At 45.5% G+C, this 27,332-nt stretch overlaps 2 protein-coding genes across 5 annotated transcripts; one reads left to right on the top strand and one right to left on the bottom strand.

Annotated features, from left to right (window-relative positions):
- The first annotated feature begins 308 nt into the window (after positions 1–308).
- Positions 309–4,806, top strand: LOC100834134 (protein DROOPING LEAF). Of its 3 annotated transcripts, none has more exons than XM_010230667.2 (7): positions 309–547; positions 1,288–1,434; positions 2,138–2,231; positions 2,431–2,479; positions 4,101–4,176; positions 4,294–4,383; positions 4,474–4,806. In XM_010230667.2, exons 1-7 carry the CDS (start codon positions 464–466, stop codon positions 4,543–4,545), a joined length of 612 nt encoding a protein of 203 aa, XP_010228969.1. In that variant the 5' UTR covers positions 309–463; the 3' UTR covers positions 4,546–4,806. The 3 variants fall into 3 exon arrangements, with proteins under 3 accessions (XP_010228969.1, XP_010228970.1, XP_003558497.1); XM_010230668.3 differs by having other exon boundaries at positions 315–547; positions 1,282–1,434; positions 4,480–4,806; XM_003558449.4 differs by having other exon boundaries at positions 319–547; positions 1,282–1,434.
- A 3,710-nt stretch (positions 4,807–8,516) lies between these two features.
- On the bottom strand, positions 8,517–20,909 carry LOC100833825 (MADS-box transcription factor 1-like). 2 transcript variants are annotated; one of them, XM_003558448.4, is made up of 8 exons: positions 20,489–20,909; positions 11,259–11,334; positions 10,192–10,253; positions 10,002–10,101; positions 9,565–9,606; positions 9,435–9,476; positions 9,060–9,205; positions 8,517–8,964 (listed from the first exon to the last, which is right to left on the bottom strand). In XM_003558448.4, the coding sequence occupies exons 1-8, from the start codon at positions 20,671–20,673 to the stop codon at positions 8,874–8,876; spliced, it is 744 nt and encodes a 247-aa protein (XP_003558496.1). In that variant the 5' UTR covers positions 20,674–20,909; the 3' UTR covers positions 8,517–8,873. The 2 variants fall into 2 exon arrangements, with proteins under 2 accessions (XP_003558496.1, NP_001289797.1); NM_001302868.1 differs by having other exon boundaries at positions 8,804–8,912; positions 20,489–20,673.
- Positions 20,910–27,332: the final 6,423 nt, after the last annotated feature.

The raw sequence follows: 27,332 nt of genomic DNA, 5'->3' as shown, positions 1-27,332 counted from the left end.
CATGCTAGCTTGGTGCGGCTAGTTCAGAGCCGTGACAACCTTTATGTAACGAAAGGAGTACTAGCTATCTTTAGATATCTTTTGTAGCACTAGTAGCTTGCAGCTAGCGGCCGGGTGAGTGACTGTTCGAGTGACTGTTCCTTTCCCTTGAGACACACAACACGTACACTATGCCGCAACAACGCATCGTGTATGTCTCTCCAACAACTTTATGGTGTGCAGCTCGCTCCGATCCGTCCATGGATGCGCGCGCGTGGGTCCCGCCCGCATTATTGCGTGAGTAGAAACCCTACCACATCTCTTCTCCCGGCTGGACAAGGACAACCCCCTCCCTCTCTCTCCCCTTCTACATCTTCTTCTTCTTCTTCTTCTACCTCCTTCCCCACTGCACTCTCTCGCCACCCGCTGCAGCCTCCTCCCTACGGCATCCACCGGTCACCGGGTTATTAGCTAGCTACTTACCATGCAGCAGAGCAGCATGGATTTGGTGTCGCCGTCCGAGCACCTGTGCTACGTGCGCTGCACCTACTGCAACACCGTGCTCGCGGTAAACTCCTCGAGAAACCGGATCGATCGGCCTTGCGATGACCGCGCGCGCGCACATATTCTTTTCCCTTGTTTCTTCTCATTAATTTCTAGGGATCGATCGATCGACCCAATGTTGCATGATTTCCCAGAAACTTCCGCTTGCTGCTCCTTGCCCTTGCTTTTTCACTGTATGTGTAGGGAGAGCAGGAACTGGAAAGATAACCCAAATTAGTCCAGATTCTTGCTCTCCCGCTGATTGGAGGATCGGCGGGCACACGCTGACGTGCAGCCGTACGTGTGCACCAGTTAGAATTTTTGTTCAGGCGACATGATTGATGTGCCGCCACATACACATGCTTTAGGCGCTGATTTAATTCTTTTCCTACGCGGTGTTTCATTTGGCTATTGATGCTTTTGTCCGGATGATGGGATAGCTGGCTGGTGTCATGCTCCATCTTTTCAACTCCAGTAGTAAGTCTATCTCGTGGTTTCCATCTGCTTCTGTTTCTCCTCTTGTTTCTTGTTACATGCATGATGTGAGTTCAGATTGGACAGGAATCCTAGCTAATTCAGCATGTTCTTGTTCTATCCTCTCTCTTGGCATGCACCTCCTTTCTTCTTTCTTTCAGATTTCTTGCACAATACTTGAGGGCAGTGCATGCCACGCAACACAAAGGAATCAGTTCAGAGAGTGTGCTTCGGTTTTTTAATCAATAGCAATATTGTGTGATTGATTTTGTGTTTTTTGGGTAGCTGCAGGTTGGAGTTCCATGCAAGAGGCTGATGGACACCGTGACTGTGAAATGCGGCCACTGCAACAACCTCTCCTTCCTCAGCCCGCGGCCGCCGCCCATGGTGCAGCCGCTGTCCCCAAATGATCACCACCACCCCATGGGGCCGTTCCAGGTCTCACTCTCTTGATCTCTTCTCCCAAAAATTATTTTCTTCCTGTTGATTTTAGGGTGATATATGCTTTATTATCTCCTAGCTTTTTCTCTTTCTGAGGAGATATGGTACTTGGCTACTTGTTATGAAGAGAGAAGAAGGGGTGGAGGAACGCTGCAGGAAAAAGAAAAAAGTTGCACTAATGAAAGAAATGGAACGCAACCAGAAATAAATCGCTGCACAGAGCGTGTGCGATTTTCTCATGAAATATGGTCATCGCCTTGCCTTTTTTCCAGTTTGCGTCAGTGTTCCTTTTCTTTGCTATGTTTGTTTGCTCTCTCTCTCTCTCCTCTTTATTGAACTACTCAAAAGTACTGTTTGCAAGGCAAGATTAAACAACACTGGACTAGAAAAGATTTCTTTTGCTCATCTGTGTCCTGGGAAAGCTCTCATCGCTGCAAAAGCCAGTTGATGTTTTTTAAGCTATGGCAGCATGCAGAAGCTAGCAGCAGCTCTCTGCTGTGGCATTCATGCATGGTTCCCCAACTCATATTTGGGAATTAGCTAGGAGATGCGCATTCATTACTAGTTTTGAATTTTATTGACGAAGAAGATCTGAGAATGGCTTCTAGGAAATTAATATATTGATTTTATCATGGTGGCGTTGTGAGATTTAATTTTGGCCTTGATTCTTATGTGTCCACTTGATTTATTCTTGGTATAGGGATGCACTGACTGCAGGAGGAACCAGCCGCTGCCACCGCTGGCCTCGCCGACATCAAGTGATGCCAGTCCCAGGGCTCCCTTTGTTGTGAAGCGTAAGTACCAAGAAACTACACATCGCCTCTTCTTTCGTTCCTTACTCCCTTCCTTCTTTTCTCCTTTAACCTTCCATGCATGTTTGCTCTTCCATGTTGGTGGAACAAGATTTACTTGTTTCAGTTTTCTTGGGGTATTCATGAACAAAGTCTTCAGTTTCTTCCAATCAAAATTTATTTTTCTTTCATTTGGTTGTAGCCCCGGAGAAGAAACACCGCCTTCCATCTGCTTACAATCGCTTCATGAGGTGAGATGGCTTTTCTTTTCTCTTTCCCTTTATTTTGTTCAGATACATCGTATATATGTCCTTGATAGTACATGTGATAACATATAGTTTATGTGATCTGATTTATTTTTTGGTTCAGGGGTTCACTCTTTTTATTAACTTTAACAAGTTTTTTTTCCCGAGATCTGCAGCTCTCTTTTATGTTTAAATTCATGTTTGATTATCTGCTTTCTAGAAAATGAAGATTTCAAGTACTAGCAATTAGCAAGGGATATATTCCAATAATATTTTTCCCTCGTCACAACTTAGCCATTTTTCTTTTAAACATGGATAGATCAGTACAATATATTCAAACCATGTAAGTACAGTTACTTGTTTGCAGAATTTACCTAAGCAAGCTTGCTAGAACATTGTCGATACATATGGATCTTGTTTGTTGTCTCCAGTATATAAGGTTTTGTGATGTAAAATGATGCGGACATCATATTAAACTAAGGTGTTAAACTGCCTACTGTAGATCTATTCTTCTTCATCTACTATTTAATTTTGTCCTCCCTCAAAATTGCTGGCTACATACCAAGATATTAAATGTTACAAAGTTTTTTCAAATACCTTGCAAATTTTGAAACCAGCTAGCTAGTGCATCCTGATCTCAAGTAGGCACAGAAAGAAGCACATACAAAAGGCAGAGACTATTGCGATGACTTTTCTACAAAATATTTGGAACAAATTCTAAACCTTAGTATATTAAACCAAATGATGAAATGCATGCATTCTTCTTCCTCTTTGAATCAAATAACACACTACACAACACAACTATCAAGGGTACATCCAGTCTACATTGGAAGGATGTAATTGAAATGTTGGAAAGAGTCCAGCATAATATGTATGAAATGTATATATTAGAGGTGTGTGATTTGTTGTTTTGTTTGATGGCCAAAGAATCATTGTTTGTTCTTTTAGAAAATGATATATTTTAATTTTCAATTGGTTTGCATTATGTGCTCATATATACTTCTCAAATTTTTCGTACCTCAGACTTAAGATAACACCGAAGTTAATTTGTACTCCGTACAAAACAATAGCGGTACATCTTTATTTCAACTTTTTGGTAGCTACGTACGGCAGTCTAGGTATACATATATAATTAGCCTAAGTACTTATGTTACTGCATAGAATTATATACTTCTTAAATAGTGAGATTAATCTACAAATTATATAAAAGACAACTATGTGTATATTTACACCTATTCTAGTTTACTAATATTTCTTTTTTCTCCTCCATATTAAAAAATCCTTGCCAATTTTATTTTTCCCAGTAATGTAGTGGCAGTTGATTTGGTTCAGGCCAAAAATCACAAGCAGCAGTTCGCTAGTACCAACTGCGTGATATACTACAGATATATGTCCACATAAAGAACAAAAAATTAATTATGATACTCAAATGACTATACCTTCCATATACTTATGAATTTTGTTTAATTTCAAAACATTCATTCTACCCTGGATAAAATTATTGGACGACTTCTTGTACTTCAATAATTTTTCCTTACCGCACTTTAAGACATATTGGTGTAGCTTCACTTACTTGTCTACTTTCTGTTGTATACCTATCATGACCACATGCATGCATCTTTGGCAGGGAGGAAATACAGCGTATCAAAGCTGCGAAGCCAGATATCCCTCACAGAGAGGCATTCAGCATGGCTGCTAAGAACGTAAGATAGTATATACATGCTATTCATGAGCTCTTGATTCAGCTATTTAGTTAATTACTCTCTCAAACAATTTCATTAATTCCATGACGCTGAGATATATATTTTTCATACATGCAGTGGGCCAAGTGCGACCCTCGCTGCTCATCGGCTGTTTCTGCTTCCAACAGCACCTCGGAGCCCAGATCAGTAGTAGTGCCCAGTCCGCAGGTAATTCACTACTCACCTAATTAAGCAAATATTGTATCTGGAGGCATTAGTTATCCAGGCTGTTATTGATTCGAATATACCAATTGCTAGCTGCAGGAGAGGTCCAACGAGCAAGTCGTTGAGAGCTTTGACATCTTCAAGCAGATGGAGCGCAGCGGCTAGGCGGCATTCATGATGCCGGGATCAGTATTACATCAATCGATCACTTATCAGCTAGCTCATCATCATCCTCCGTCGCTATGCATATATAATGCATGTGCGCGCGTTTTGTGTTTAGTTACTCTCCGTCGTTGCTCTGCTGCTGCTACCGTTAATTAAGTTGCTGGTGTTGTATGTTATATTTGTTTGTTGGAGTGTATGTGCGTACCCTTTTAATTATGAACAGCTTCTACCTTAATATATCTTCCATCTCCTAATTCCCTATATGCATGCATGGTCCTTGATAGGGGGATTACTTTTCTGAGATATGTTCGTATATACATTTGTGATTGAGTAAATACACCACTAATTCATGAACTCGGCAAAAATGAACACTTTAGTCCACGAATTGAAAAAACGCACACATAAATCCTTAAAATGAGATTAATGTAACACTTTAGTGAAAAAACGGTTCGACGGGACTAAAACACGTCACGTGGCCGCCATGTCGGTTTCGGCTAGTAAATCCCCAGCAGTCAACTTGTCACACGGTGGTACAACAATTGGACCGTACGATGAACAGTAGAACGTGTACATGATTCTCGAACTATCTAGGTGCATGTGCACACAAAACCATTATTTGATCAGTACGCGAGGACCATTGATTTACTGAAAACAATGTTAATTCGGACAGTTTTGACCTAATGGAATCCAAGAAAGTCTATACGTTTTGGACGTATAATTATTCAACAAAATTTTCTAGTTATTTTGAGCACAACTGTTGTTGAGAGTGACGCCTCAGGTGCTAAGTCTTATCAGTGTTCTTTGGTTTCCATCTCGTCGAATATAATTTAGGTATTCCTCCGTACAAAAAATGATGTCTCAACTTTGACTAATTGAATGCATCTATATACACTAAATCATGTGGGTAGATACATCTAAATTTTCACAAACTTAAAACATCTTTTGTTGAACCGAGGGAGTAAAATATTTTTGCAATGAAAACTATCTAGATCCCCTACGATTGTGAGTATAGGAGACTGCCCATTGCCCATTAGTGGGAGGTACACCTCGATTGACACACTGTTACTGACGGGTGGTGCCGAACCTAGCAGTGTTGTGAGATCGGCAATCTGTTGTAGGGGTGTTCTATGGTAGTGGATCGATTCTCCTTTTGGCCCGATCGAGCACTCATGCGCATGTCGTCTACTCCCTCCGTCCAACAAAATGTCTTAAGTTTGTCAAAATTTGAATGTATCTAGACATAATTTAGTATATATGTAGATGCATTCAAATTTGATCAAAGTTGAGAAATCCTTTGTTGGACGGAGGGCGGATCTAGCAATTTGGACTTCAGGGAATCTTAACATAATGTTTATTTTTGTTTAGAACAATTCTTGCCGGTTTTTGTTATATTCGATCTTTTGTACTCCTGTTGTTGAATCAATTAATAAAGCCAAACATTAAAAGAAAAATGTACGAATCTATTGTCGCTTGGCATCTATAGTATAGAGTTGCTGATTATTGTGGATGCGATGGCCTCAGGCACTTGTTAGGGAACTCGAATTCTTAACCATATATAGCTGACGGATCGATCTGAATGGCATGGCGTAAGTGGTGCATGCAGGTCTAATTTGAGTGCGTTGCTTTACATCCCTCCCTCCCCTCCCTAAATATGACACATATGACACATCCCTCCCTCCCCTCCCTAAATAAATCGCTCTCGACGATGATCGTGAATATTTATTTAGTTTTGTATGAAGATCGTAAAGTTTAGTTCGCTTGCATTCACTGAACTGGACGCCAATGTGACTCGGCCCTTCTTTTTTTTTTCTCCCTATTTTTTCCTTCTTTTAGACATCGTGCAACGTGCGTCCCATATGGCGTACACGGGAAAATAAGCAAACCCTCACGGCCCTCAGGCGATTCTGAGCTTCTGGCATCCAGGGCCCGTCTGCAGGGCCTCTTTGAGCAAGCTCTCGCGGTAAAGGACAGCCGGCCCAGCTACTTCGCGGGATTTCACCTCATGTCTCCTCATGGGCCTCAAATAAGCCCGTTTTGTTTTCCTTTAGTACGCCGTGCTAGCTCTACTTCTTCTTTCTTCGCTGGGCCAATTTCTTGCTGGGCACTGGCCACAGCACGAGCAACGGAGAGCCCAGACCAACAGCAGTTCTTTCCGTGTAAAAACACTCGGTTATTTTCTTTCTTCCATTCATTCCTTTTCCCTTTTAATTACTTTACATCTTATATTTTGGAAACACATTTTTTCTCATTTTTACTGTAAGCAGTGGAACAATGCGAGTGAACAAACTATGGTGACACGTGCGTAAACATTGTTTTATTTATTAAGGAAACAAATGCGCACAATTATTTTGCAGACTATGCTCAGGTGGTTTGGTTCTTTATGTTGGAATCACTTCACACGGATTCAAGTTCCATACTTGGTATGGGCACTCGTTTTTACCTAGATTTATTTACAAGATTTAATTAGCATTGTTGTTTCAAACGGAAGTGACGTACACGTCAACTATGATGCATTTATGGTAACTTCGTCAATCTCAATGTCCTCTATGTCGGTTCAATCTCTTGAAGGTGCTCATAAGGATAAGATATGCGTGCAAGCGTTCATACGTGTGATTTATGTGTGTCTTTGTGAGCTTCTGCTTTTGTATTATAGTTCTTAAAAAAAATGCGCACACTTTTTGCGCTGCAGGGTATATTATTTCAAAAGGATGAACAATTTTTAGTTCTTACTGTGCATAGTACTTTTGGATAGTGGGACAAATTCCGCATTACACTTAGTGATGACTGATGAAGAAATTATAACAATGTGATGAATGTTTCTTAGGTCTATATTTTTTTAGCGGGTTTTTTTTAGGTCTATATGAACAAAAGTGTGAAGGCAGATTTTTTTTTAGAGGAAAGTGTGAAGGCAGATGAACAACTTTTTATGAGTACCCATGAGCGATCTAACCTTCTGGTGTGTGACAATCGGCCTAGGCAGCAGTATGCTGCATGCCTGCGTGGGCCGGGGGCGGCGACAACCAGCAAACCGTTGCTTCTTCCGTGAGGTGACGATGGCTCCCCTTCTTGGACCAATGGTGGGGTTTTTCGGGGTTTGGGGAAAAAAATGTTGGAACACGAGACTTGTAGCGCGAGTTGTTGGGCTGCCAGCGAAGTGGTCAGTGTAAGGCCCAGCCCATGAGCAGGGTTGGCACGACTGCGCGAGCAGCGTCCTGTGTAAGTCTACCAGGAAAATTTGAGGTCGACCTTCCCGACGGGGATCAACGGGGAACCACGAAATTTCAGCTTACTTTCCCCTAAATCCACTCCAATACTTGCGGGGATTGCTGTAAACGAACGGGCCTTTAGAGAATTTTATTTTTCACAGGACGACCGAGTAAACAGTTTTGCATATAGCACACGCTCACTTGGTTGAGCCGAGATGCCAGGCAACTAAACAACCACTCCAATACTTGCGGGGATTGCTGTAAACGAACGGGCCTTTAGAGAATTTTATTTTTCACAGGACGACCGAGTAAACAGTTTTGCATATAGCACACGCTCACTTGGTTGAGCCGAGATGCCAGGCAACTAAACAACCAGTGTATTTCTTGCCAGGTTTCTCCTCAGCCGTCCTAGCTGAAGTACTCATGCAAACAAGTAACACGCCTAAGGCCTTGTTTGTTACTATAGTTTTTGGGGTGTTTTTTAAATTATTATCCACTTCATGTTAAAAACACTAGTAACATCAAATGATTGTTTGGTAGGAAAAGTTTGGAGGAGATCTCTAGTTTCCCTCCACAAAACACTCCATTTTGTATCAAATTAAAACACTTCTCATTTTGGGTTTTTGAGAGTTTTGGGTGAGCACCCAGAACTCTCAAATACCAAAACACCAGTGACTAGAAAATACACTAACACCAACCAAGGCCTAAAGAGTTTTTTTTTTTTGAGATGCGCCTAAAGAGGTTTCGACCTCCCAACATATAATCAGCGTACACGCAGCTTAATCAGCATACGTAGGTATTTCGATCGATTAACGTATAGTGCTTACCACACATCCAGCACACACGAATATAATATATCCAGATAACATTAGATACAGTACGCAACGCCAGGCCACGCAATGTCCGTGGACCGACAATGACATACAACACACTCACTTGCTCGACTTGAATCATTCACGACTGTTTTTATTGTTTGGGGAAGTGCATGCCAAGAGCTAGCAGTCTCAATATATAGACCAGTGACCACATAAATGGATCTATCGCGCTGTTATTCATAAGACTCCAGACTGACGGACGAAACGATACACGCATCCTGTTCTGACCCAATCGTCTCTGAACCACTCATATCCAGCCTGAAGTTCCGTGGTGTCCGTTTGGGTCCTGAGAAGCCATGTCTTCGTTGTTCAGCTGATCCATGTAGGCCGGGTGATGCCTTTACAGAGGAAAAGAGGAAGTAATTTGCATGGAGAATTAGTGTATTGGAGAGATGTGGCAGCTTATCCTGGATCGACATGCATCAAGACATACCCAATTTGCATGGAAGAATCATTGTCCGGGCGTTGCAGCAGTCCGGCCGGGTAAGGCTCGATATTGCCATGCCCGCTAGAGCTACTCTGCCCTCCATCTTGCCAGGACATGTGGAGGGCATTATCTCCACAGCTGGTGTCTTGCAACTGGCAGTTACAAGAAAAAAGGTGTTAAAATAGTACTCCATATTTATTTAGCCACATTAGGATTAATTGTCTTATTTTTATTAGTACAACAAATGCATTTTTTTATGCACAGTTGTTTATGACTTCATCATGCATTTTTTTGGCAACATAGTAAGTTTTTTTTTGCGGGTAAACATAGTAAGTTACATATACGGATAAAAATTGTAACTTGTAAGATCAGTGATATTACCTTCTTCCTTAGGTCCTTGTTTTGATCCTGCAATTCTTGCTCCTGCAGAAAATCATTTTTATCAGCCACTTAACAGAAAGAACATGCACAATTTGGGGTGGAAATTTTCTGAACTTCATCATTAATTTACCTTGTTTTTCAGGTCAAATAGCTGGTCAAGCAATACTTGATTCTGCAAAGACATGCCGTTTTATCAAAGCGATGCAACCCACGGATATAATTGGCATACACATTTAGGTGAAAACTATGTAACAGCGTCCTAACAACTATGGAAGTAGCACCATTTAAATGTTCGGAAGTAGATAAGTTCTCACTAAGACTGTACAAAACCAAAACAAGAGGACTGCTTTGGATGACAAATTTCGAATTGACCATCGTGTCCTCCTTACCAAAGGGATATGGTGCAATCTCAGCTGTTCTTATGTTTGAGTTTGGAGGATTAGGGTGTACCGAAGCAGAAACCATACGTAAAACTGCTTAAACTTGAAGCAGCATCCGTATGTAAAATGCAAACATCTGAAGCTGGTGAACCTTAGCTTACTGACATGAGGTGTTCAAGTTTTCTACCTTTCTTGACCTGATATGCTTGAGGGATATGTCTATTTGGTTCTCAATCTGCTCAAGCTCCTTCATGCTAAGTGGACCCAGATCCTCACCAAGAATATTTCTACAGTATGAGAACGAGGGCTTATAAGTTACAGCAGCATTGCAATATATATTCAGAAAAAGTAACTGTCCAGTCCATCTCTAAGATTACCTTTGTGAACTTTGAAGGAATTCAACTCTGGTCTTCAGTTTCAAATATTCCTGGTAATTAATCTAATTTCAACAAGAAAGAATGAAAAGTACATGTTATTCAAGTGAGATAATTCTCAGAGGAAAAGAGGCACTAAAACGTACGAGTAAATTTCACAAAATCACATCTTTTGCGGCTATGGTTTCACAAAACCACGGTTGTTGTTAATAGTCTCAGAAAACCACAACTATTGAGACAATCGTTCTCACAAAACCTAAACCGGAGGGATTAAGGTGTTTGATGGTATTTTTGGACCCACTCGTCAGACGCCACGTGGCCAACCTGACCCGTTTTCGTCACCGCGTCACTCTCTGACCGACCCGTTAAGGGGTCACCCCCTCCTGATTCAGCCATCCACGCAACGAAAACGAGCCAGGTTTTTTTCCGCATGGCTGCTGTTTTTTGCTCAAGCAAAACATATCTCAAACATATACTGCTGTTTTTGGCACTAGCTGTCTTCGCTGTCTTCTAATAATATTCTAAAACGTTTATATAGTATTGTTCTGAATAATATTTCCACCTTGGTAAAAATAACGTGTCATGTAAATCTAAGGGGGAAAAATGCATTCTAGACAAAAGATCAGGAAATACTGTTGGTTTTGGCACAATACAACAATGTGCACTACAAAACGTTAATCTAGCTAGAAGAGAAATGTATCTGTGTTTACAATCAGAAAGTTAGCTAACCATATGGAAATTATTGTCATTAAGGAAATCGGGAGCTATGCTCCATTTTTTTTTCTCGAACACGCTGAGCGGTGTGTCATTTCCATTAAGGAGAAAGCGCAAGAAGCGCAAAGTACAAACAAGGCAACAACAGAACCCAAGCGAGTCATAGAAAGAAAAACAAGAAAGAAGAAGAAAGGAAAAGAAACCGAAAACAACTATACAAGGGTAGAAGCAAGACTAGAGTCAGGGGGACGCGCATGCTATGCTCCTTTAGTCGAAAAACTTTTGGTGTTGATCTATTCTCTTGTATGAAAGGCATTATATAAAGGAAGTCGTTATTAAGAACTTGGGAGGCTTACTTCACTTTCCACCGGAGGTGTTGCTTCCTGTGAGTTGTAGTTGCAGGTGCGGTATCTCTCAAGTGTTTTGTACATGCTGTTGGCATAAGAAAGCAAATAATTCAGTTCATATTCTCAAGTGAGCACTGTTGACATAAGAAAGAGAAGAATTCAGTTCATATTGTATGAGCAAGCAAAATGAACAAATTTGACAATGAACACGTACATATGTATAGGAAAAGCTACAAAATTAAAACTCTTTAGTTGTCCTTTCATATCTGAATGCTCCTTCATAAAGAGCTTTTTATTTTTGCCAACTTTGAATATAGTCATTCACAGAACCCTTTCTAGATTATTATTTTTTTGAGAGTGAGAATACTTGTATTTTATGAAAGGGTACAAGCAATGTGTATGTTCATTAGTGAAATTCTCGACCTTCTACTGAAAGCTGAGCACAAAATAATCTTTAAGGGAAGCTCCGAGTAATATAAAGCTTAACGCATGCCAATTCATGCAAATGAGAGAATCACATTGGAGCTCCTGAATTTGTATCTTCTTCTTACTTGACTCGCTAAACTTTCAATTACTTTGTGGTCTCTCACAAGTTCTTTATGTTTGCAGCATTCATCAAATTTTGTATTTGGCTATCTGGCATCTGAATTGGACTTCATCTTATGAAATTATCCTAGCTCACTTTGCTGGTGGTGGGGTGGGTGGGTGGGTGTGTCTGTGGGGGGGATGTATAATCCCACCACCGGAGCTCAAGTCCTCATGGACTTGAATATATGTTCTTTATACTGTCAGGTTCTCCTCTGCAGTATTCTTTCAAAAAAAATGTTGGACTCCCTTGATGTGTTGGAAGTATTGGGACAAATTAAGATCCAATCCAACGAGATCCATTAATAATTACAATTTGTGCACTACAAGATTAGTGAGTGTTCAACTGTAACTTTTTTTTGAGGATGGAATAGTATTTGTTTTATAAAACATACAATCGCAAGCACATATATATATCCTTCGCAAAAAATGAACGGTGAGAATGTTTCGCATGCACTTTAGCTAAGTAGAAATATAAAATGCACTGATCAATATATCGGCTAGCGTGATCGATAACTAGTTTGCGTGCATGCCTAATATAATCAATTTAAAATTAGAAAATGTAAATTATCATGTATACACTTTGCCTTAGCTAAACTAATTAATAAAATACATATACAAACAAATAGCATAATTAATAATGTGATAACCTTGTATCCAACTATCTTAACAAAGTAATGATCAAAACTACAAAACAGAAGTCCAACTCTAGTATATGTCATGTCTACAAAGATAATTTTATATTGGTACGAATAATATTTACTTCATCACAGGATGTGCAAGAGGCATATTAGTTTATCTTGGTATATGAATAATTGAATAAGTTCCGAGAATTTGACTTCTAAGTATATTATCATAAAATACCATGAAAGTCAAAATTGCATCTTAGTTGTACCATTAATGAAGGTTTAATTGTCTTTTACACATAAGTTGATGAGAGAACTGAGATAGTATTATGCCCAAACGCAAGTTTGAGAAAATACATCATAGACATTATCTCTCAACTTTGCAGTTCTCTCACACACAAAAAAGGATTACGATGACGTGGAAGGCATCGGTAGACGACCCACTGTTATGGGTGTTGAAGGTTTGAGAGAAACCACAAATTGTATAGATGTGCCATAATTCTTACCATAATTATGTGTTAATCGATGAAGTGTCTGTAGATGGACAAACTAGCTACGATTTGCTCAAGCCTGGTTGAGCCTATCAGTTGCGCTAAGGGGGCACATATTGTCCTAGTCCAACACACCACAACTACATATCATTTGCACTCACTCTTCCATTTGTACTAAATTTAGTGTTTTTGATAGGGTAAAATATCAGCTGTAATCACCCATAGTACAAACTCCATATGAGAGCTCTTCTATGGTACCTCAAAATTAATTTATACCGTCCATTTACTTTGATCTAAGGGCTCAGATGAGTTGGTACTCCCTGATACTCCAATTTTGTTGTGTGCCTGTGTGGCGTATCCCGTGGTATCCTCGGACAGGGGTAAAAGGGTATCCCACGGAGGATGAAGCGAACAAGTAAAATGCCGACAGTTTCAGGTCTTCTTCCCCGTTCTACCCTCTCTCCGTCCGCCGGCGCCGCAGACCTCCTGGACCCCCTCCGCCGCAGCCTCCGCCACCGCCGCCCCTGCAGACCGCCTTCAAGAACTACCTCCTTCCGGCGATGATCTGACACTGCGGCCGCTGGCCTCAGAGCTTGCCTCGGCCATGGCGACAGATTGACGGCCGCGGGCTGGGAAGGCTGCGGCGGCACGCGCAGCGAGCACAAGGGACAGTGGGGGTTGCGGGCTCGATGGTGGTGCGGGCTGCGATGAGCTGCGAGGACGGTGGCGGTGCACTGGAAGAGCAGCGGCGGCGCGGGCTGCGAGGACAGAAGTGACGGCGGGCTGTGATGGCGACGGCGGCGGCCGCGGGCTAGGAAGGCGTCAGCGTGCGTGGCGAGGACGGCGGCGGGCTGGAACAACGGGACTGCGGGAGAGAGATGATCGAACTATTATTATTTTTTATTTTTATCCATGTGAAAATGTGAAAAGACAGAAATGCCCTTTTCTAATACTCCGTTTATTCTTGATGGAGTAACAGGTTCGGGAGAATTTGCCCCATAGAAACATGTTTAGAAATTCAAAAATTCCTGCAAAAATGCAATATGTTTGAGATATGATGTTCTACAATCATGCAATATTTCAAGTTGAAACTCAATAGCATTTGGAAGGAATAAAAAAAAATATGCACAAATGAATAGTGCCAATAGTGAAGAACCACTATTCATGCCGAAGGGTTTTTTCCTGTTGCTAAACGCGATTGAGTTTGGACTTAAACTTATTTTACACGTATATAAAGTGTTTTTACGGTACGTTGACGCTCCATTCTAAGCTAGAGATGTGAGTCCAAAATGCTCTGGCCCCACGTCCGTGGGTAATTTAGACATTTTTTATTATCCGTAACCAGGACAATACCCGTGCATTCCTACGGCCTAAAAATACATATTTAAATAGAATGATGTATTATATCTATTATCTTAGATCATATAGTAATGCATATTCCTTTTTATGTCAATGATTGTGCCAAATCAACAAGTGATGCAGACAAAATGAAATACTCACGGTTCAAAGGTGACGCGTGGACCGCCGCCACCAATTGAGTCTTCTATATGAGTAAAGTTAAAGATGTAGGGTAACCTAGACTTTTATCCTTAATCTTCGTGTCAGATCGAGCGCACGGAGCAGTCGTCTTTCCGATCGAGAGGATGCACTGCAACCGCCTACTTCAAGTCTTCAATACCACGTTTTATCTTCCCTGGCAAAGGCCACACTAGTCCATCATGCAGTTAGATGTGAATTGGCTTGTTATTTGGTCAGATTCCCGAGCAAGACTAGTTTAATGACAATTGGGACATGGGAGTAAGCCTTGGCATCTGTAAATGCAGCGTGAATGCGGTACTTGTGATTATCATCATACCAGATATACAGCCTAAGGCATAGGAAAAGGTTAGGAGGAAACATGAAGCGTATTGGAGATTCACAACGGATCGGCGGCTTCCCGCCGAGGCACGGAATTGGTATTTTTTGCCAAGCTCAGCATGAGTCGCATCTAGATGATCAAATTATCAGACTCAGCCACGACTGATCTTTTCCTGCCTCCATCTCCGCTGCTTGCCGAATTGACTAATAAAATTAGGTTTTCTTAGGGAAGGGGATTGATTGGAAAAAAATGATGGGACGTGTTTGTGTACTAATTTGATTAAAATTACAAAAATACTCTCTACACTTAGTGCGTTAGTTATATTGAGATTGCAATTTTATCCTTCACTACATGGTACTCCTTAACTTTCGAGGATGGTACTCCTTAACATTTATGTTCGAGTACGAACTATCCCTTAGAAAGAACAGTCTATATTTATTTTGGGTACACCAAAAGAATTGTATATAAAATATCACTTCCTTAACATATCCAAGAACATTTTACAATGGTTTTCACGGAACTTTCACTATGAAAGTGGTTTTCACCTGATACACTGTCATTTGATAAATCTGGACGCCTAGCTAGAGCACAAAAAATGATTTAACTGTTTTTTTTTGTTATTGGAGCTTTCAATTTAATTTGTTGAGGTGTTAAATTTGTTATAGACACACAAAAAAATGTTTCCATGAGATTGGACCGAGTACAAATTATTCTTGGAAGTAACATGCATGCAGTTAATCAACATGCATCCATACGAGAAATCCATAGGGCATATTGTTGCAACAATTTCTACGGGGATTGAGAGGAATTTAAGGAAAATTGAACTAAAATTCCACCCTTTCATGTCAATCCCCACCGGGTAGGACACAACCGAACTAGGTCTTACGGGGTACAGTCCCTACAGTGAAACATGCCATTTAAAAATCCCAAATTAGGATATATTTGTAGTTAAAAAATCCATCTACATCTCTTTAAGCCAGAGAGGCCCTTAATAAGAGCTAGCCACAAATGGCTGAACTAGATCTTACTACTCTCATCCGGACTGCACGCATGACGAGGAAAAGAAAGAAACACTGTACGTATAAAGTTGTAAGATTACTGTAGAATATAAGCCCAATAGGAACGGTCTAGAAGTACAAGCAGAACAACGGGATCCAGTGCGCGAATCGATTGGTCCACAAATATTACTGCACTGACTTTTTTTTGGAAAGGAGAAATACAGTCAAATAGTACTCGGAGTCCTACTACTCGCGTTGCATGTTTGCATGCGATGCTGAGCTGCTTGGCTGAACGTACTGACGACTTTGCACTTGCAGGGTGACGCATCGTTCTCAGTTGTACGCAACTAGATCTACGTACACGGGGCTCGATGAAGATAAGTAAAAATTGGGAGATCGAGATGAGTATCTGTATCTGAACTGGAACAGTAACTATAACTATTCCATCTGCGATATATCTCGACACGCCAGGACCTCTTTGAAATGCATAAATATATAGGAGTTTGTAAAAAGAGGTCCGGTGACATATATTTCCCTTTAAAAAGCAGCGGTGATATATATTCCTTTCGTTTCAAAATAAATGGCTTGAATTTGCCACGTCACTTATTTTGGGATGAATACATGGCTTGGTGCCTTGGTGACATGCCCATATCCCAACAATACCAATCTCTATATAACACTGAAATTTGGAAGACACTTTCGTCACAGATGTTCTCTACATCCGTGGTTCCGCTCAACATCGGTTTTAGATGGTCCGTAACTGGCACTAAGTGGACGGCTTGGTTCCGTTTAGTCCAGAGATTAATGATGGTGAACCTTTTCAATGAGTGAGATTCTCTTAGGTGGAAGTTGACCACCTTGGGTGCTTTTTGTTAGATCTAGAGTAAATTTCAGAGAACCACACTTTTTGTGGCAGTTGTCTCACACAACCACGGTTGTTTGTAATAGTCTCACAAACCACAACTTTTGGGGCAGTTGGTCTCAGAAAACTCTAATCTTGGTAACTAAGCTGGTTGACGGTGTTTCCGACAACGTGGGGCTACCAATCCGATGCCACATCATCTTCCCCGATCCGGTTTCGATGCCCATTTTCGACGCCACGATACCACTGAATGGGCACAGTAGATTTCTCCATAAATACCGGTGGAAGCCCAAGATACCACTGAAGATAAAGATCTTCATGTGGTCTCTAAATAGAAAGTTTTTTCTTACTAAAGATAACCTTGTTAGGAGAAATTGGATTGGTTAACGAATAAACAATTGATCATCATTTGTTCCTGTCTTGTCCGTTTTCTAGCCTGGACTGGCGTATCGTTCATATCGCTTATAATTTACCTCCACAAGTCATTATCATGAATATGTTTTGGGAATTGGTTGAATAAGGTTAATAAATCAACAAAAGCTCAAATTTGTGTGGGGGTTTTAACTTTATGTCAGACCATTTGAAATTGTAGGAAATCTTGTTTTAACAAGACTGGAGTTGTTCATTTTTTACAGGGCCCATGGTTCTACTTGCTCCTTGTGTATCAGTGGGAGTCCTGTGGATTCTAGGTGCAATTGATTGGAGAAGGTTGCACGGGATTTCTTCAACCAAGGTGGATGGTGGTCCACCAGAAGGTATGGCAATGTTAGCCTTTTCTTGTTACATGTTTTCCATTAGCTCATTTTGTATCCACTTTGTGACCCTTGAACTCTAAACTTGGTGTTTTTTGAACACGGCAATAAAATGGTTATGTGCATTGATCGATGCAGAGGCCGGAGCATTCCCCCTTTTCAAAAAAATATATGTAGTGAAACATAGTTAGTTGGAGATGAGATTGAGCTGCAAAAATGGGCAACGGGAAGGAGTGAGGGTTCTTGCGATCCATAGCCCCCGTGAGGTTAGTGAAGGGCGCTTCAAGTTGGCGTTTGAAGCCTGGGAAGATAATTTGAGTGAGGGTTCTCCAAGTTGAAGTAGATTCAAACATCAGCACATTCTCTACTATATTGATTTTATAGCCGGTTGTGGAGACCTATGAGTTTGTCTTGGTGGTTCAGATGACGGCCATGAAGACAAAGATTCAAAGTGTTTCGGACCCTGACATCTGTGTTGGTGACGACCGAATGATTGCAATTGGGATATGATTTGGGACACGCTTTGCGTCTCATTTCATCTTCTAGTGATGAACTAGGACTTCAAGTTCATCGAGACTCCGTGCTCACTTGTTTTTTTCTTTTTGCAAAAAGGGGAAGACCCCAGCCTCTGCATCGGTTGATGCGTACAACCAAATATTATTCATGAAAGAAAGTATGTGCCAAAGCCGATAGCAAAGTCAAACAAGTCAACAAAAAAAAACAAGCTCTTCTACCTCGTGATGTTAGCTCCATCAATCTACCACAAACCCTATGACAAATGTTGGAAACAAAAGAAAAGCACATAACTTCAACGCAAAGCCTTCAAGAAGTGTTCATAGCACTTGCACCGATGGTGATGATTCGAACCGAAGGTCAAACTGAGAACTTTCATCGATCCCCAAAGCCAAGCATTGAGCCACCATCTTTAGCAAGGGTATGACGCAAGCGCGTCGACACTGACCGATCTTCGTCTTGTGTTTCAACTGGAGTGCACGCATTTGTCATCCAAGCCATCACTACCATCAATCTCTCTACCAGCTAATGACACCTCGTTGACCAGATCCCATTTGAGGAGACGATGGAAGCAGAAGACAAGCGCCCCGTTTCTAGTTACCGCTGCACCACCTTCGATCCACCTCTTGTCGTGGCGAAGGACAGTCTTCCTGTTGACACCAACAACAGATATGGCAAGACGACTCCAACTCCGCAGAGAGGCCTCATGCAACATCTGCAAACCATGATGCGCATCGCCGCGGCCAAACCCACATTCAACATGCGTGAGGCAGATCAGGCAGCTAAGGTGTCGATAGGAGATCCCACGCCGCCATCGGAGGATCTAGTGCGAAACCCACCACCACGGGGGTCCAGCAAGAAAAAGGAAAGAAGACCCTGCCGCGGTCCTTTGGCATTGCTTCTTCCCGCTGGTTGTGGAATGTGTAATGTCTCCATAAAGCTAGGTGCTAGCCGGTGGTGCATTTTCTTTAAGACGGCGGACTACTAGTCTTGTTTATCTTATTGGTTTTCTGATTTTAAGCTTTCGCATTATACTTCCTCCGTTCCATAATTCTTGTCTCAAATTTGCCCAAAAAAGGATGTATCTATTCCTAAAAAGTGTCTAGATACATGTAATATTTCGATAAGAATTATGAAACTGAGTGAGTATGTTTGTTGTGTGCAGCCTTGATACTTTGTCATCGCATTTGACGCCAGTTTTTGTTTATTTGTATTGGCTTGATACATTAATAAAATTGCTCATTATCAATAAATAAATAAATTTACAGGCAAAGTCCTGATCTGAATCAGTTTCTGCTTGTCAGGGAAATTTTAAACCCAATTCAAACTGTATTTTTCTTTTAGAAGCACATAATATGTATACGCGCTGGACTTTACTCCTAAGAATAAAGTTCACTTAGGAGAACAGAAAGGGAAAAAAAACACGTTATCTTGCATGCACGTATAATTCAATGTACGGTACATCTATCAATTCATTCAGTTTTCGCACATGGGTAAGAAATAAAAAGACTACTCCACTCAGTTTATATTATTGCATGAAGCGGGGCTGCCTCTTTGACATGACGCGCGATGGAAATGCTCACACGACATCTGACGCCTGGCTCGGCAGAACACAACACCGGGCAGTTCACGGGGCTCGATGAAGATAGGTGAAGTCTTCCCTCTTGCATGGCCGGAGACAGATGGAGACCTTCAATGGAACAGTAACTAATGGAACAGTAAGATGCATCATAGATCTCAACTTCGATCTCAACACATCTGTACTATACTGCATACGTACGTGTTAATTACACGTACAGCTAGAATACTGCTCATATCCTGGCACCTGCTTTCTTTGCAGGAGTCAGACAAAAGAGACGGCGGATTTGTTGAGCATAAATGGGAAGAGAAAGAGATCTTGGGAGTACAGATGGGCAGCCAAACAGAAGGTCTAAAGATGGAAGGAAGGAGCAGCAGGTAGATGGATCGCTTCTCTGCTCTTGCCCGTTATAGAAGGAGATCTAGATAATAATGGTGAGGTGTGCATGTAGAGGACAGGTATCTGGTCCAGCTCGAGGAATCTACCTCGGGGGTCATATATATGGTAAACAGATCGATCGATCGCCTAATAACATCGTCGTCGGGTTTAATTAGTTGATTTTAACGAACATGAAGCTAGGGCCTCGTGTCGTGCCCACTTTAGTTAGTAGTTAGAATAAAGGAGGGCCGGAGAGAGGTTCATCTGGCCAGATCTTGCTGATCCCGGTGATCAAATTAATGGAATCGACCAAAACGACGGAGAAGACGACGGGCAGATATATAGGGCAGAGATCAAGCAAAGACTAGAAAATTAAGCTAAGAAACACAGTACTGAGAGAGAAAGAGGGAGATAAACAAGTCGCGGATCTAAAACCCAAGCCAAACTGCCAGAATCGATTGGATCATGAAACCTGCGCCAATCTATTCGATCGAAAGCAAAGAGGGGGAAATTAAGCTATAGCAAGAAGTGTAGAAGGACTGAAATAAAGGGGGGGTCGATTAATCAGTGCTAGCTGTCGAAGAGGCAGGTGCGTACCAGGATGAGCTTGAGAACTCGAAGAGGCGGCCGCGGCCGGAGAAGATGATGAGCGCGACCTCGGCGTCGCAGAGCAGCGAGAGCTCGTACGCCTTCTTGAGCAGCCCGTTCCGGCGCTTGGCGAACGTCACCTGCCGGCTGATCTTGTTCTCGATCCGCTTCATCTCCACCTTCCCCCGACCCATCTTCTTCTTCTTCCTCTTTCTCTCTCCCTCTCTCTCTCCTGTTACTTTTACGCAGCCTGGCCAGCAGAGGGATGTCTGATCATATGCTTGCCGCTTGGCCGGACGGTGTGCCTCCTTAATTCTCTCTCGCTCTCTCCCCACCTCTTTATGTAGAAAAGTCTCGGCCCAATCCTTTAGCTATATCATCTGTCAATCACCGCGCTCATCGCTCCGTTGCGTCGTTCTCACTCACTCTGTTGGTACTGTAGCTTTCTTTTGGACGCGGAGGAGGGGAGGGGAGGGTGGTGGTGGGGGAGGGTCGTAGCCGTGGGGTGCGTGAGGTGATTGATGACTTGATGTGAGGTTAGTTCGTACCCGTTCATCGATCGTCACGCGCGCCGTAGATGCTGACGACGCATTGCAACAGTAGCAGTTTGCGTCCACGGCGAGGAGGAAGGAAGAAGAGCTAGCTAGTAGTAGATCGGAGCTGTGGGAGGAAAGCGTGGTACTAGCCGCGGGGTGGTAAGAAAAGGTGCGGTGGCTGCACGTCAGGCAGGGCAGAGGACGGGCGGCACGTGTCGACGAGCGTGTGGAGGAAGAACCCAGTTCATTATTACGGGCGGCTTCGTACTGGAGGAAGACCCCAGTTCACAGGAGGGCTTTCGCTCTCCTGGTGGCCCGAGCGAGCCTCGTAGGGCTTCCGCTGTGTCCAGCTGCCAGCGCTAGTTCTGAACTCTCTTTATTTTCCACCCTCTCTCTCTCTTTCTGCCTGTCGTGGCTGTAGTGATCGATCCCTCCTTTGGCTTGTTTTTACACTGGGAAATAAATGGGGAGATCGATGTTGGCTGGCTCAGAGCTGCATGCTGCCGGCACTGGGTTCCTCCTGACAGATCGTTTCCGGGGTTTATGGGTCCGTCCTTGGGTATGGTAAAGGAGAACCAAAGAATCTTGGCTTGAAAGAATACAGATTAACTTGAGTTAGATTCTTCCCTTCGTAAAAAAATGCTACTCCTCAAGCACATTTGATGCAAAAGGTCTTGGGTCTTTGCCTTCCGTTCCAAAACGGATCATGGATTGTACGGTTTGGTCTCAGATGAGCAACTATGGTCGTCGATGTATTCTTATGAATGAATACACATGAAACAATTCTAGAAAGAATAAATTGCACCAATACACATACCTAAGGATATGGGTGTAACACGAGGCTACAAACCTAAAAAATATATTAACTGACACCCACGAGTCAAAGAATAATGAGTAGCGAAAACCACAAGAATTGTAAACCTAGACAAACTAATGATTCAGACCCGCCCGTCATACTCACGAGTCACGAGCCATATTTTTCTGACCAAGTTTTGGTTCGTCGGCTTAGAGCTGTTCATTCGGTCATCCAAATTTGAAGCCGGAATCTTGAGGTTTCCAGAAAAAATTGAAATCTTCACAAACAATCACGAAAGGCCTTCTAAAAGTACTTTTACAAAATATTAGCACACTTGATTGAAGATTTGAGATTTAAAATTCAAATAAGATGACTCAGCTAAACTTTAATTTAAAAGTTCCGGAAATTTAAAAATGTTTACAGAAAATCATAAAAGGTTTTTTGAGTGTACGCTTAAAATATGTCGTACCAGTGGTCCACGGGGTCCCACTGATATGGGACCCGTGGGTCGCCAGTGACGAAGCCCCACCAGGAAGGACTCCCGGGAATCCTGTCTCGAGGAGACGACTCCTAGCGAAGCTAAAGCTAAGGGCCGAGTGCAAGACGCTCCCGGAAACCCCGGTCCCGGGAAGCCAAAGGAAAGCCTCCCGGCAAATAGCTGGTGCGCTAGCTGGAAGGTGCACCCCAGCAACCCGCGCTCGGGCATGCAGACGGGGCCCGCGGAATAGTGAAGACAGGACAAGACGGCGGGCGCAGTGCATTTAATGCCCCGACAAGAGTCTTACCAGCAGGCCTAGAGCAAGGCTAGAGCGACTAACCTACGAACTATTTTTTCTACCATGTACAGTAGACCGGGCGCTACATGGCGTCCAGCGTGGATAAGTAAACTTGTATTCCATGCAACTGTGACACGCGTCTGCGCAACGTGTCACGCTGCATGCATAGGCACCTACAGTATCCCCTTGTCTATAAAAGGAGGACTGATGCCACAGATCAAAGGGTTCGGTTCAGCTCGGTTGGACCTCGAGAGGAATCGGCTCTATTCAGTTCATCATTCACCCAAATAGCCTAGCCCTTAGAGGGACAAGTAGCAAAGCCCGGGATCTCCCCTCCACGGCAGCAGCAGTAGCAGTCGCAGCTGCCACCTCCACCTCCTCGGCCGTCGGCAGACAACCGGCCGAGGGGGCCTGCGGCTCCCAGCGCCGGAGCCAGTCGCGCGAGCGGCCACAATGCCGAACGCGCCGGCCAGCGAGTCCACTCGCGGGCCGAAGACGCGCAGCGGCAGCTGCGCCACGAGCACAGCGCGTCCCGTGCGACGCCAACGGAGTCTCGCCCCACTCACCCGAGGGCACCAGGTGACAGGGCGGAGGGCAGCCGGCCGGAGAATCGGCAGCCTCCCGCCCAGACCCCGGCAGAAGCCATTATAGCCGCGCGTGTCATGGTGCGCTACGAGCCACTGCAAGGCACGCCGGTGCATGAAGCATGAAGTGCGGAGCTAGACGCGCTCCTCGCACTCGCTGCCCAGCAGCCGCAAGGCGAGGGCGCCCCGGCTCGCTCAGGCCGGGGGCAGAACCCGGGACGCGGAGACGCGCCCCGCGTCGCGAGGCACGGAGAACACCCTACCCCGCTGGGAGGGCAAAGAGGCGAGGATCCCATGGGGTCCTCGGATTCGTCACCGACCATTACACGGGGTGACGCGCGAGGCGTCCTGAACGCCCGCCAACAGGAAGACCTCCGCCAACGCTTGCAGTGCCGGCGCCGACGTGAGGCAGAACGCCAGTGCCCAAAGGAGCAGGAGGATGCTCCCATGAGCGCCGAGGACGGCTGCGCCGCGTTTACTCGCGAGTTGCGTCGGGTGACGTGGCCCCGCAAGTTTCGAGCGCCGACGCTCGGAACGTACGACGAGACCGTGAACCCCAAGGATTTTCTCCTGACCTACACGTTGGGCATGCACGCCATTGGCGCCGACGACAAGGTCAGGGCTAACTGGTTCCCGATGGTCCTCAAAGGATCAGCGAGGACTTGGTTGCTCAACCTGCCCGCCGGGTCCATAGCCTCCTGGGTTAACCTGCGCGAGCAGTTCGTGAACGCGTTTCAGGGCGGTTACAAGCGCCCGGGAACCATGGCGGAACTGCACACGGTCGTGCAGAAACCGGGGGAGACGTTGCGGGACTTCACCAACAGGTTCTCCAACCTCTCCTATTCCATCCCTGAGGTGGAAGCGGCCGCCATCATCAACATGTACGCCATAACCGTCCGCGACCCGAAGATGTGTGAGAAGCTCAACACGCACCGGATCCGGACCACAAGGGATCTCTATGCTCTCGCGCACAAGTGCGAGATGGCCGAGGAAGGGCGCTTGGCGCCCGAGCTTCCTGCCAAAGCAGCGGCAAACCCACCAGAGGGCTCCGGGAAGAAGGGCTCCCAGAAACGCGGCGGGAAGCAAGTGCTTGCCGCGGAGCCGGGAGCTCCCCAGAGGCCCACCAAGAAGGCAGCATCGGCAGGAGCATCGGGTAGCAAGCCGGCAGCGGCCGCGCGCTGCCCCATCCACACCAACGCCACCAATGACGCACAGGACTGCCGCACTCTCCAGACCATCAAGGAGAAGCGCGAGCAGCGTCGCGTGGAGCGCCGCGCTGCCGGGGCTTGCTTCAACTGTGGGAACATCGGGCATCTCTCGCGGGACTGCCCGAACAACCCCCGTGGCGGAGCAGGCCGAGGCGCAGCCGGCGGCGACAAAGGAGAACCCGCGGGGGGTCGCGGTCAGGCCCCCGGCGGCAAGGACCGGCCTCCCCGGGGACGCGACAATCCCCGCGCTGAGCAGCACGGGGATATCTACATCGACGATGACGCCGACGAGCCCGGCTTCCAGGAGCCTCGTGACGTCACCTGTATCCACGGGGGAGCGTATGCTCTCACGTCTCATGCCACCGTGAAGCGTCTTACGCGTGAGGTCTGCGCCCTCTTCCCCAGCGTGGAGGCGCAACAGCCGTTGAGGTGGTCGCATGTGCTCCCCCTCGTAGTGTCGCCGATCATAAACAACGTGACGGTGACCAAGGTATCGGTGGACCGCGGGGCAAGCCTCAACCTGCTGTCCGCCAAGCTGTTGGAAAAGTTTCAGCTCCCCCTGGAGCAGATGAAGCCCACCGACCCGTTTCGGGGGATCAATCCGAGAGTGGTGCAGCCCATGGGGCGAATCATGCTCCTGGTGACCTTCGGTTCCCGGGAAGCGTTCCGGACTGAGCACATCATCTTCGATGTGGCTCACACCTCGTTGCCGTACAACGGGATCATTGGTCGACCAGCGCTGATTAAATTCATGGCGGCAACGCATGGCGCCTACGGCGTGATGAAGATGCCGTCAACATACGGCGTTCTCTTCATCAAGTGCGACCTGAAGGACACTTCTTGGTGCCTGGGCGAGGTCATGAAGACCTCCGCAGTGGCGGATCCCGGCGACTACGACGTTACCGGGAGCGAGGATCCACTTGCAGGTGAACAACCCGCACAGAAGAAGGCGCGAGCCGCTCTTGGGCAGGATGCCGGGAGCCGCTCCAGCTCCAGCCCGCGCGTAAGCAAGGGCACGAAGCTGAAGGAGGAGGGCACCAAGGTCAAGAAGGTGCCCCTGCATGCCGGCAATGAGGCACTCACCGTTTCCATCGGTGCGAGCCTCGGCGACAAATAAGAAAGCGCCCTCGTCGCCTTCCTCCGGGAGAACTCTGACGTGTTCGCTTGGGAGCCGTCAGATCTTCCCGGAGTCCCTAGGGAGGTGATCGAGCATCGGCTGGCGGTGCGGCCAGACGCACGGCCCGTCAAGTAGAAGGTTCGCCGGCAAGCACAAGAGCGCAAAGACTTCATCCAGCAGGAAGTGGAGAAGCTCGAGAGCGTCAGGGCGATCAGGGAACTGTTGTACCCTACTTGGTTAGCAAACCCTGTAAGTCCCAAAAGCTGGAAATAAATTGCGCATGTGCGTAGATTTTACTGATCTTAATCGTGCCTGTCCTAAGGACCCCTTCCTTGTACCCCGTATCGATCAAATAGTAGATTCTACAGCGGGTTGCGAGTCTTTGTGCTTCCTAGACACCTTCTCCGGCTACCATCAGATCAAGATGACAGTCGAAGATCAGGAGAAAACAATGTTTATCACCCCGGTTGGTTGCTACTGTTACACGTGCATGCCTTTCGGGTTGAAAAATGCGAGTTTGACATTTCAGCGCACCCTGTGCGAGTGTTTGTGACCCCAGCTAGGCCGGAACATCGAGGCCTACATGGACAATATCGTCGTCAAGTCGCGGCGTAGGGACTCGCTCGTCGGCGACCTGCAGGAGACATTTGACAACCTCCGCAGGATCAATGTCAAGCTTAACCCCGAGAAGTGCACGTTCGGCGTGGACTCGGGGCACTTGCTAGGCTTCTTGGTCTCTCACAGGGGAATTGAAGCCAATCCACAGAAGATCGAAGCGATCGAGAAGATGGAGGCACCCTGCAAGGTTAGGGACGTCCAACGCCTTAACGGATGCATTGCGGCGCTCGGGCGTTTCATTTCAAGGCTGGGCGAGCGAGCCCTGCCTTTCTTCAAGGTGATGAAGAAGAAGGATCCAGTCAATTGGACTCCCGAGGCGGAAGCGGCATTCCAGGACCTGAAGAGGTACATGAAGTCGCCGCCGGTCCTCGTCGCCCCCAAGCCGGGCGAGCCGTTGTTGCTGTACCTGGCAGCAACGGACCAGGTGGTGAGCTTCGTGCTCGTCGCCGAGAGGGAAGAGCACGTCCCGGGGGCTCCCGGCGAGCCGAAAGAACCCCCGGCTACCTCCTCTGCCCCTGGATCCGAGGGACAACCCATACAGGCGGCCCCCCGCAAGCAGCTACTGCAGCATCCCGTGTACTTCGTTAGCACGATGCTCGGGTACGGTACCCGCAGGTCCAGAAGCTTTTGCTTGTGATCCTGCTCGCTTCAAGGAAGCTGCGCCATTACTTTCAGACGCACAGCATCATGGTGGTGTCGAGGTTCTGTTTGGAGTGAGCCCTCACCAACCATGAAGCCACCGGAAGGGTAGCCGAGTGGAGAATGGAGCTGGCGGAGTTCGGGCTGCATTTCGCAAATACCAAGAGCATCAAGAGCACCGCTCTCGCTGACTTCGTCGCGGAGTGGACGTCAACAGGCATAGATGAAGAAGAGCCAGAAGCGAGCCTTCCCGGCACATTGAACGAAGGGTACTGGGTCATGTACTTCGACGGCGCCTTTTGCTTGCAGGGCACCGGTGCCAGACTGGTGATCGAGTCGCCCACCGGAGACTAGCTCAAGTTCGTGATACAGCTCGACTTCGCCAACTCCACCAACAACTCAGCAGAGTACGAGGGACTGCTTGCCGGCCTGCGCGCGGCGATCGCCCTCGACATCAAGCGCCTGGTTGCTCGCGGGGACTCCCAACTTGTGATCAACCAGGTAAACAAGGACTACGACTGCCCCTAGATGGCAGCGTACGTGGAGGAAGTGCGAAAATCGGAGTCCAAGTTCAAAGGA

This window comes from Brachypodium distachyon, chromosome 1 (assembly GCF_000005505.3).
Source record: "Brachypodium distachyon strain Bd21 chromosome 1, Brachypodium_distachyon_v3.0, whole genome shotgun sequence".
In the NCBI taxonomy this organism is placed as follows: domain Eukaryota; kingdom Viridiplantae; phylum Streptophyta; class Magnoliopsida; order Poales; family Poaceae; genus Brachypodium; species Brachypodium distachyon.
The sequence above is the reverse complement of the archived record's forward strand: the minus strand, read 5'-3'. Positions and strand labels throughout refer to the sequence as shown.

What these genes read in the sequence shown, in the direction of transcription:
- LOC100834134 (XM_003558449.4), top strand. Translation starts at nt 464, where the DNA reads ATGCAGCAGAGCAGCATGGATTTGGTGTCGCCGTCCGAGCACCTGTGC. An exon ending in ACTGCAACACCGTGCTCGCG is followed by an intron (nt 548 to 1,281) that starts GTAAACTCCTCG and finishes TTTTTTGGGTAG; the next exon opens with CTGCAGGTTGGAGTTCCATG. An exon ending in GCTTACAATCGCTTCATGAG is followed by an intron (nt 2,480 to 4,100) that starts GTGAGATGGCTT and finishes CATCTTTGGCAG; the next exon opens with GGAGGAAATACAGCGTATCA.
- LOC100833825 (NM_001302868.1), bottom strand. Translation starts at nt 20,673, where the DNA reads ATGGGTCGGGGGAAGGTGGAGATGAAGCGGATCGAGAACAAGATCAGC. An exon ending in GAGTTCTCAAGCTCATCCTG is followed by an intron (nt 11,335 to 20,488) that starts GTACGCACCTGC and finishes TTATGCCAACAG; the next exon opens with CATGTACAAAACACTTGAGA. An exon ending in TATTTGACCTGAAAAACAAG is followed by an intron (nt 9,477 to 9,564) that starts GTAAATTAATGA and finishes GATTTTCTGCAG; the next exon opens with GAGCAAGAATTGCAGGATCA.